The sequence below is a fragment of the Oncorhynchus clarkii genome, chromosome 22 (assembly GCF_045791955.1).
Source record: "Oncorhynchus clarkii lewisi isolate Uvic-CL-2024 chromosome 22, UVic_Ocla_1.0, whole genome shotgun sequence".
NCBI lineage: Eukaryota > Metazoa > Chordata > Actinopteri > Salmoniformes > Salmonidae > Oncorhynchus > Oncorhynchus clarkii.
In genome coordinates, this window is record NC_092168.1 from 41,006,050 (window position 1) to 41,016,964 (window position 10,915).

At 42.0% G+C, this 10,915-nt stretch overlaps 1 protein-coding gene across 1 annotated transcript in view; it reads right to left on the minus strand.

Annotated features, from left to right (window-relative positions):
* Positions 1 to 1,005, minus strand: part of LOC139380502 (ly6/PLAUR domain-containing protein 6-like) — an 11,290-nt gene extending 10,285 nt beyond the window's left edge. Inside the window, exon 1 of the mRNA XM_071123210.1 lies at positions 838 to 1,005. Within this exon, the coding sequence (XP_070979311.1) occupies positions 838 to 955 (118 nt within the window). The 5' untranslated portion in view covers positions 956 to 1,005. The remainder of the gene's footprint in view (positions 1 to 837) is intronic.
* Between the last annotated feature and the right edge of the window lie 9,910 nt (positions 1,006 to 10,915).

Here is a 10,915-nt window from a genome sequence, read left to right on the forward strand (position 1 = left end):
CTTGATTGTTTGTTTTGGATTGTCTTGCTGCATGACTCAGCTGAGCTTCAGCTCACAGACAGATGGCCTGACATTCTCCTGTAGAATTCTCTGATACAGAGCAGAATTCATGGTTCCTTCTATTAAGGCAAGTTGTCCAGGTCCTCAGGCAGCAAAGCATCCCCAAACCGTCACACTAGCACCACCATGCTTCAGCGTTGGTATGAGGTTCTTACTGTGGAATGCAGTGTTTGGTTTTCGGCAGACATAATGGAACCCACCTCATCCAAAAAGTTAACTCAAGTTTGCCAAAAAGCACCTGGATGATCATCAAGAGTCTTGGAAGAATGTTCTATGGACAGATGAGACAAAAGTATAACATTTTGGACGACATGGAAATATTAAATAGCCATCAATAACATATAGATGCTAATATACAGTGTGTAAAATGTTGCTAATATGTGGATGAGACTAAAGAGGGCAGAAAGCACTGACAACATGGGGCGTCTGACTGCCCAGTAGCTATGCACGGAGTCACATGACCCTACACCTCAGATCAACGAGACGTGCCTGGTGGTGCAGAGGGGTGGGGGGTGGAGAAGGGTGTGGCGGGGTGCAGAGGGGTGGGGAGGCAGCAGACAGTTGCTGTGCCAGCTGTGGATCTGTCTGGTTAGGCTGGGGATCACAAGTTCACTGGATACCCCTAACTGCTATTCATGCATAGCCTCTGACCCACTTTTTCATAACCCTTAAAGAGATTCTCCGGTACTTTTGTTTACTTTTTTTTAGCAAATAGTCCTGAAAGTAGGCTCCCGAGCCAAAAGTGGTCCCCAAAAATATAATAATAAAAACTATTACTTGAGGGATGGAGGTAGATGATATCCTGTTCTGTGAAGTCCTTTGATTGGGCCATTTTCAGCCAATCAGCGAGGACCATCAGCAGTAGGACCCAGGCCACTGCAGGCCAGGGTTCCATTGCTGGCCGCGGCTTCACACATGCAGGTCTCTGATTGGACAACAACACGATGACACCTGCAGAGGAAAAGAGAGCCCACATGTAACCCGATTCTTAGTTAATGTACCTGTTTGAGTCTATATAAAATCATGCTTAATTTTGCACAATGCAGACAATCCCTTTGGATGTCTGATCAAGGCTTCCTGACTGCCTATCCCAACTACATGCCATGGAACAGTGACCCATGGGTGTCTCCAGCCCTATTGGAAAACACAGAGGAAAGCCACTAGACATCCACCAGACCAGAAACAACAGAGCAGTGTTCCTCATTACAGCTGCGTTCGAAATGGCATCCTTTTTCCTATGTAGTGCACTACTTTTGACCAGGGCCTGTACGTCTTTAGTCAAAAGTAGTGCACTGCGTATGGAATTAGGTGCCAGTTGGGACGCAACCTACATCTATTATCCCCCCAGTCAAACATCTCCTCACTAGTTCCAAGGACAGTCCTCCTTTGCACCCCAGTATATCTACTTGCACATTCATCTTCTGCACATCTACCATTCTAGTGTTTAATTGCTATATTGTAATTACTTCGCCACCATGGCCTATTTATTGCCTTAACTCCCTTATCTCACCTCATTTGCACTCACTGTATATAGACTTTTTTTTCTTTCTTGTTTTTCTTTCTTTTTTTTCTACTGTATTATTGACTGTATGTTTGTTTATCCCATGTGTAACTCTGTGTTGTTGTATGTGTCGAACTGCTTTGCTTTATCTTGACCAGGTCGCAGTTGTAAATGAGAACTTGTTCTCAACTAGCCTACCTGGTTAAATAAAGGTGAAATAAAATGTAAAAAATTAAATAAGTCAAGGGATATTAATATCTTTAACGGCTTTGTATGAGTTTCCAGGTAAGTTATGAGAAAGAAGCAGCATTGCGATTCTCAGCTGACACCCACACAAACATGTTTCCCTAAAAGACATTCCAACTGATACAATCTAACACTGCACATTTCTGGTTGACAAGGTATCAAGAGATGAGCACATAATGGATTTCAACACCACGAGGTCACTAGCGTCATTGAAATGAAATATATTTGAGGGACAGTAGATACCAGAGCATTGGTGTAAGCAACTAGTAGACAAACATCTTCGAACGGAATGGGCTCCAATCACAAAGCTAGTCATTCTACTGGTTGTTCTAGACGGGACTTTCCTTGCAGGCCAAGAAACTAATCATATTCTTGAGGAAGGTGACGTTTATTAATTTGAAACTCCGTCAGAGGTACTGTGTGATCTTTAAATCCACTGGTGAAGAAAGCCTGCTGTTGTGGAACACGTCTAACCCTTCACTTAGTAATTACTAAATTAAAAGCTTGTTCAATCTGGATTGTACAGGGTGGAGTGCTGGACAGCTGGCAATATTTCCCACCAACAACGTATTAGTCTCTCAGTTTGCATTAATAGTAATGGAATATTCTGCCATTTAGGATGGACAGTAGACCTGCAATGTAAAGGTGCAAGTGGTGGTGACAGCATGACGGTTCAATGGTACACACAGGAAAATTCAAGATACATTAACCCGGAAGCCTCTCACGGGGGACCCAACTGGCAGAATCCAATTAATTGAGAATAACTCCTCTCTCCGCATTACCAACTTTACCACGGAGGACATAGGCATTTACGTCTGCCCTGTAGAGGAAGGATATCATTGTAGTAGTAACCTGATATTGACGTATGTTAAGGATCTGTATATGCACGGCTTTGTGGGAGAGAGGCCTGCACTACCTTGCTTTAATACTGACTCAAATACGACACAGATATGGTGGGACACCTACAAGAAGGGAAAAGGCACATCATTGCCATCTGAAAACCATTTAAGTGACTTCGCTGACCTCGGAAAGCAGATGCATGTGGTGGATGGAAGAGAGACTGGGAATTACTCGCTGGTCATCCCATTCCTGATGCTGAACCACTCTGAGGTTTACTCCTGTCTGAAGCATCACAATCAAGTGAATAATCTCATCCTAAAGGTATATGCTAGTGGTCTGCCCAAAGTCTGACCAGCTCACACAGTTCTTCTCAGAAGGAGAGGAGGTTGCTCTCCGCTGTAACTCTAATTCTAGTCTAACCGGCTTGAGTGGAGAAGAAAGACTACTGAAGGGGACGATGTCATTCTGGTCAAATCTACTTGACAAATCAGAAAAGCAACCATATCGGAGGATTTGAATGGCCAAATAAATGCATCTCAACCTCACATCTCTCTGGTCCTCTCTAACCTGTCACTGGGGGACAGTGGGGAGAACTATGTCTGAACGGGGAGGTGAAGGGGTGTGTGTATGGATAACTACTACCTTCTTAATTCATGAGGAGAAAGACCCCTTTGGCATCGACTACGCTTTCTACACAATGTGGTCTTTATTGATGGTCTGTGGTCTGCTGGTGATGGTCTGTGATGTGATCGCTATGAACCTGAAGACCAGGAGAAGAGACCAGGCTTCTCAAAAGAGCAGGAGGGTAGCAGCCCAGCCTTATGGAATGCCTGAAATATTATTGGTTTGTTATTATACACCTGTCATTAGAGGGAAATATGATTTAATCAAAAGTTATTCCGGAAGGCTTATGGAATGCCTGTGGCTGTCTGTCTTCAAAGCCTGAGGCATTGTGACGTACAGTAGGGTGACTGCCATTGGATAGACGTATCAAGACAAGGCTTGTCCATCAACCCCGAGGGAAATGTAGGGGTTGGCTGGTGTAATTGTGTTCTCCTCACCCTGAGAAAGACCTTGGGCCATTCTGTCAGAGAGAGAGAGAGCTGACAGGGATACAGAAGAGAGCCTTGTCAGGGGACAGCCCTGTGGTTGTTTTTTATTCTTTAAACAAAGATTGAAACCATTTATGCATTTGTCACATACAGTTGAATCAAGCCCTAGGTATGGAGGTACAAGACACAGAGAGGGGTTCAAAGCAAACTGATTAAGAAACTGTATTTGAGTAAGAAATTGTATTTGGCTCATTCCTAAGATCAATACAAACAAGAAACAACAACAAATACATTCCACTTAACTTCACATTCAGTTCAATTTAATCTGGTAAAATCTGACACCCCCAGTCATAAATCAAACGGATTCTTATTAGAAGATTTACCTCTGAGCCTCACTGGGTAATTTTAGGATTAGCTCTCAAAGTCAGGTGACCCAAACTGAGCAGTGAATTCACCAAACCAAATCAGATATTTCTCACAAATGGCAGCAACTCCTTGAGACATTACACTTTAAAGTCTCCTGTAAGCCATCTTTTATACATCCCATTGGCTCTTCAGTTAACCGGTGATGTCACTAAGGACAGGCGTACAAAAACCATTAGCGCTTCTGTCGCCCAGGGCGACCAGGCCGCTGTGGTTGGGGGGTGATAAAGCACTTTAATGTATTTAACCAAGCAGCACCATCTAAGAACACAGCCAAACCACAACCTTCTACTCTGGATTTATAAGCTTTAATATTTGACATTGTTATATCAAAGCTGCTAAACCAAGTTTACTGTGGATTAGGATTTGTATTGTGTATGAGCCTAGAGGCAGGTAGCTAAAGTAACATGGGCCAAAGAAATCTAAAATACTAAGGAAATTATCTTTATCTTATTGACGCACTGTTTGATTTTCAGCATACCAAAACAAAACATCTTTCATTTTCTGGGCTCTGGCTCATAGCGTACTGCGAGTGTTTTCCCTTCTTTACGGCAAGCTGTTGTTGGAAAGATAAGATACGTTTGTTTATCTTATCATGTTAAATCAGATTATTTTTTTAACTAATGACCCAGAGCAAATATTTTCATTTTAGTCTGAGCTATTGGCAGGGTACCTGATTTATAAAAACAACAGAACCTTTTGGTGTAGGGATGTTTCTGTGACAGAGAAGATGAGGGCTGGAGGTTGTGGTTGTGCTCGAAATTGGCATATTAAATATAATAAAGCCTTCTGGGAATGCAGAAACCATCGTAATACTCAATGTAAGTCCGCAATAATGGATTTGATTTGAATAGATTAAGCAATAACTAAGAGCACAAAACGTTCCAACAGAGCCATCACGACGGCAGAGCCCTCACGACGGCAGAGCCATCACGACGGCAGAGCCCTCACGACGGCAGAGCCCTCACGACGGCAGAGCCCTCACGACGGCAGAGCCCTCACGACGGCAGAGCCCTCACGACGGCAGAGCCCTCACGACGGCAGAGCCCTCACGACGGCAGAGCCCTCACGACGGCAGAGCCCTCACGACGGCAGAGCCATCACGACGGCAGAGCCATCACGACGAGAACAAGTGTGTTCAGACAACTGATATGTAATAGCAGAACACTTTATATATACAAGTAACTGCCATAATAAAGGAAACACTTCAAGGATACAGATTATATTGAAAGCAGGAGCTTCCACACCGGTGGGGTTCCTGAGTTAATTAAGCAATAAATATCCCATCATGCTTAGGGTCATGTATAAAAACACCCAGTCGCCCATTATTTTGACTACCATGGCTAGAAGAAGAGATCTCATTGACTATGAAAGAGGGGTCTGAAAGGAGCTTAGGGGGTTTAAAGAGTGTGTGTGTGTGTGTGTGTGTGTGTGTGTGTGTCTCAGTCACCAGATCTCAACCCAACTGAACACTTATGGGAGATTCTGGAGCGGCACCTGAGACAGCGTTTTCCAACACCATCAACAAAACACTGAATTATGGAATTTATTGTGGAAGAATGGTGTCACATCTCTCCAATAGAGTTCCAGACACTTGTAGAATATATGTCAAGGAGCATTGAAGCTGTTCTTGTTCATGTTGGCCCAACAACCTATTAAGACACTTTATGTTAGTGTTTCCTTTATTTTGGCAGTTACCTGCAGGTTGTCAAAGTTATCAGAAAAAAAGGGGAATTCAAAAATATTCCTGCATTTGCTGAACGGTGGCATTCAAGCCTGAACTAATCTCTACAATCACACAGGACTCTTCCCTTCAGCAGCACACTAACCTGACTGGAGAGAACCATGTAGGATCATTTGTTAAGGTAAAGTACGTCAAGCCCCAAACGATAACAGCCCATCAGTTAAGAGTGCTCTCGAGCCAAATATTCTTTACCATTTGGCCATCAGATTTGCCCCCAATGCTCCTTATAAGACACATCCCTGCACTCTATACTACTCTGTAAACTGGTCATCTCTGTGTACCCGTCACAAGACCCACTGGTTGATGCTTATTTATAAAACCCTCTTAGGCTTCACTCCCCCCTATCTGAGATATCTACTGCAGCCCTCATCCTCCACATACAACACCCGTTCTGCCAGTCACATTCTGTTAAAGGTCCCCAAAGCACACACATCCCTGGGTCACTCCTCTTTTCAGTTCGCCGCAGCTACAGTGCCTTGCGAAAGTATTCGGCCCCCTTGAACTTTGCGACCTTTTGCCACATTTCAGGCTTCAAACATAAAGATATAAAACTGTATTTTTTTGTGAAGAATCAACAACAAGTGGGACACAATCGTGAAGTGGAACGACATTTATTGGATATTTCAAACTTTTTTAACAAATCAAAAACGGAAAAATTGGGCGTGCAAAATTATTCAGCCCCCTTAAGTTAATACTTTGTAGCGCCACCTTTTGCTGCGATTACAGCTGTAAGTCGCTTGGGGTATGTCGCTATCAGTTTTGCACATCGAGAGACTGAAATTTTTTCCCATTCCTCCTTGCAAAACAGCTCGAGCTCAGTGAGGTTGGATGGAGAGCATTTGTGAACAGCAGTTTTCAGTTCTTTCCACAGATTCTCGATTGGATTCAGGTCTGGACTTTGACTTGGCCATTCTAACACCTGGATATGTTTATTTTTGAACCATTCTATTGTAGATTTTGCTTTATGTTTTGGATCATTGTCTTGTTGGAAGACAAATCTCCGTCCCAGTCTCAGGTCTTTTGCAGACTCCATCAGGTTTTCTTCCAGAATGGTCCTGTATTTGGCTCCATCCATCTTCCCATCAATTTGAACCATCTTCCCTGTCCCTTCTGAAGAAAAGCAGGCCCAAACCATGATGCTGCCACCACCATGTTTGACAGTGGGGATGGTGTGTTCAGCTGTGTTGCTTTTACGCCAAACATAACGTCTTGCATTGTTGCCAAAAAGTTCAATTTTGGTTTCATCTGACCAGAGCACCTTAAACAACACTTTTTATGGATATCTTTAAGAAATGGCTTTCTTCTTGCCACTCTTCCATAAAGGCCAGATTTGTGAAATATACAACTGATTGTTGTCCTATGAACAGAGTCTCCCACCTCAGCTGTAGATCTCTGCAGTTCATCCAGAGTGATCATGGGCCTCTTGGCTGCATCTCTGATCAGTCTTCTCCTTGTATGAGCTGAAAGTTTAGAGGGACAGCCAGGTCTTGGTAGATTTGCAGTGGTCTGATACTCCTTCCATTTCAATATTATCGTTGCACAGTGCTCCTTGGGATGTTTAAAGCTTGGGAAATCTTTTTGTATCCAAATCCAGCTTTAAACTTCTTCACAACAGTATCTCGGACCTGCCTGGTGTGTTCCGTGTTCTTCATGATGCTCTCTGCGCTTTTAACGGACCTCTGAGACTATCACAGTGCAGGCGCATTTATACGGAGACTTGATTACACACAGGTGGATTGTATTTATCATCATTAGTCATTTAGGTCAACATTGGATCATTCAGAGATCCTCACTGAACTGCTGGAGAGAGTTTGCTGCACTGAAAGTAAAGGGGCTGAATAATTTTGCACGCCCAATTTTTCAGTTTTTGATTTGTTAAAAAAGAATGAAATATCCAATAAATGTCGTTCCACTTCATGATTGTGTCCCACTTGTTGTTGATTCTTCACAAAAAAATACAGTTTTATATCTTTATGTTTGAAGCCTGAAATGTGGCAAAAGGTCGCAAAGTTCAAGGGGGCCGAATACTTTCGCAAGGCACTGTAGTTCTAGTTTCAGTTCGCTGCAGACTGGAACGAGCTGCAACAAACACTCAAACTGGACAGTTTTATCTCAATCTCTTCATTCAAAGACTCAATCATGGACACTCTTACTCACACTTTGTGTGATGTATTGTTGTCTCTACCTTCTTGCCCTATGTGCTGTTGTCTGTGCTCAATAATGTTTGTACCATGTTTAGCGCTGCTACCATGTTGTGTTGCTACCATGCTGTGTTGTCATGTGTTGCTGCCTTGCTATGTTGTTGTCTTAGGTCTCTCTTTATATAGTGTTGTGTTGTCTCTCTTGTTGTGATGTGTGTTTCGTCCTATATTATTATTTTCATTTGAATCCCAGCCCCCGTCCCCGCAGGAGGCCTTTTGACTATTGGTAGGCCGTCATTGTAAATAAGAATGTGTTCTTTAACTGACTTGCCAAGTTAAATAAATGTTAAATAAAAAAATACAAATAAAATCAGGGTTTGCCATTTGAATGCTATTAAAACATGTTGTTGACTGTGTTACAGTAACATGAGTATTGGCAACGCTTCACTGCAAACTGTCAAGGGAAGTCATGAGGGATGGTTGGTCGAGTAGTTTCTTTAGAAAACGACTTGTTTACATTCAACACCAGAATCAGTGCCTCTCAACTGCACTTGTTCATTACAGCTCTCCTGTATACACATACATCGTGTAATGCAATTTCCACTTTCAATTTGATGCCAGGAAAACCAACACCCACCTATTTATTGAGCTAAGCATCACAAAACAAGAAACACAAAACAACATATACAGGCTCTGCAGAGTCACCGCACTGTAACGCACTGCCTCCTGGCCCGCTGGACACTGGGCTGTGGCACTTTGTCGCCACGCTGGACTGCATTGACTTTCCTCCCAGAGATGTTATCATGGTTGAAGGTCCACAGTGTATTCAGGGAGAGACCAAAGAGAGAGGTGTACATATCAACCAGCGGCATCCCTGACCCATTTCCTGTTTCCTGCTTCGGTCTGTCAACAGGGTAGACATTAGCAACTACTGTAGCAGGTAGACAGACACATACATGAAGCATATTGACAGTACAGTAAACTGTCGACACACTAAAGAGGAAAAAAACGATCAATAGAAGTATGAAGTCTGACAAAAGTTCAAATACTTTTACTTAAATCAGTTCGAGAGATGTGGTAAACACTAACTTCAAACCATTCTACTTACCTAAACTTTATGCCAACAGACACATTCTTGCATGACCTTACAGTATAAGCTCTAAGGCAAAGGGCTTTCTTTGTCAGGAGTTTCTTGACCACGAAGTCTGTCTTAGAACACGTATTTAGAAAATACCAGCATTCCAGACCTCCCCCATTTGGAGTGAAGTGATTACCTAATTCCATTATTTCCCCAGATGGAATCACTTTCTCAGTAGCACATTAAGTCCTTAGAGGACTGTTGAGGTTCTAAAACAAGCCAGAGAAACCGTTGACTCGCCACAGAACTGATGAGGCAGATCAGATGTGTGTTTCTGATAGACTAAACTCTGCCTGAACCTCTACAACTCTGGGGAATACAAAAGAATAGCTCCTATATGAATGAGGAGAAAGCTAACGGACACAACCCCACAGGCATCCCATTGACATGGGGAGTGGGGACAAGGGTCTGGTTTCAACCTTCAGGTCTCCACACAGAAGCCTGTGGACATCTTCTTTACCTCCATCTCTCTGCAAGGAGTCTAGATTTACATGTTACATGCTAATGTTTCTGTGTTGCGAGGTGACACTGTGACCTTGTCAGCAGGTGCCTGGCCTGATAAAGACCCCTCCCACTAGGACTTTGGAGCAGACAAATAGACCAGATTCGAACAGAAATGGAGAAGGATTGGGAAAGACACAGGGCGACTAACAACATAGTTTATCTACAGAGGTCAAATGGATAACGGAATTACAAAGGAATTGCCTACAAATTGAGACAAAAATGACCACTAGCTAAAAGCTTCCCACAAACTATGGGTGTTTGCATTTACCCTTTGACATGATTCTTGAAAATAGATTTCAATGGCATTTGATGTCGGTCTTCGTCTGTTTTGAGATCAGCACTAGGAATTTCTTTAACAGAGCTTCCTCTTTGGTTAATTCATTAATAATGTTAACTAGAGGTCGAACGATTATGATTTTTCAACGCCGATACCGATACCGATTATTGGAGGACCAAAAAATATTGATTAATCGGACGATTTTTATATATATATATTTGTAATAATGACAATTACAACAATACTGAAATAACACTTTTATTTTAACTTAATATAATACATCAACAAAATCAATTTAGTCTAAAATAAATAATGAAACATCTTCAATTTGGTTTAAATAATGCAAAAACAAAGTGTTGGAGAAGTGCAATATGTGCCATGTAAAAAAACTAAGTTTAAGTTCCTTGCTCAGAACATGAGAACATATGAAAGCTGGTGGTTCCTTTTAACACGAGTCTTCAATATTCCCAGGTAAAAAGTTTTAGGTTGTAGTTATTATAGGAATTATAGGACTATTTCTCTCTATACCATTTGTGTTTCATATACCTTTGACTATTGGATGTTCTTATAGGCACTATAGTATTGCCAGCATAATCTTTGGAGTTGATAGGCTTGAAGTCATAAACAGTGCAATGCTTGAAGCATTGTGAAGAGCTGCTGGCAAATGCAGGAAAGTGCTGTTTGAATGAATGCTTACGAGCCTGCTGGTGCCCACCACCACTCAGTCAGACTGCTCTATCAAATATTAAATCATAGACTTAATTATAATATAATAACACACAGAAATACGAGCCTTGGGTTATTAAAATGGTAAAGTCCGGAAACTATCATTTTGAAAACAAACCGTTTATTCTTTCAATGAAATACAGAACCGTTCCATATGTTATCTAACGGGCGTTAAGTCTAAATATTGCTGTTACATTGAACAACCTTCAATGTTATGTCATAATTATGTACAATTCTGGCAAATTAATTACGGTCTTTGTTAA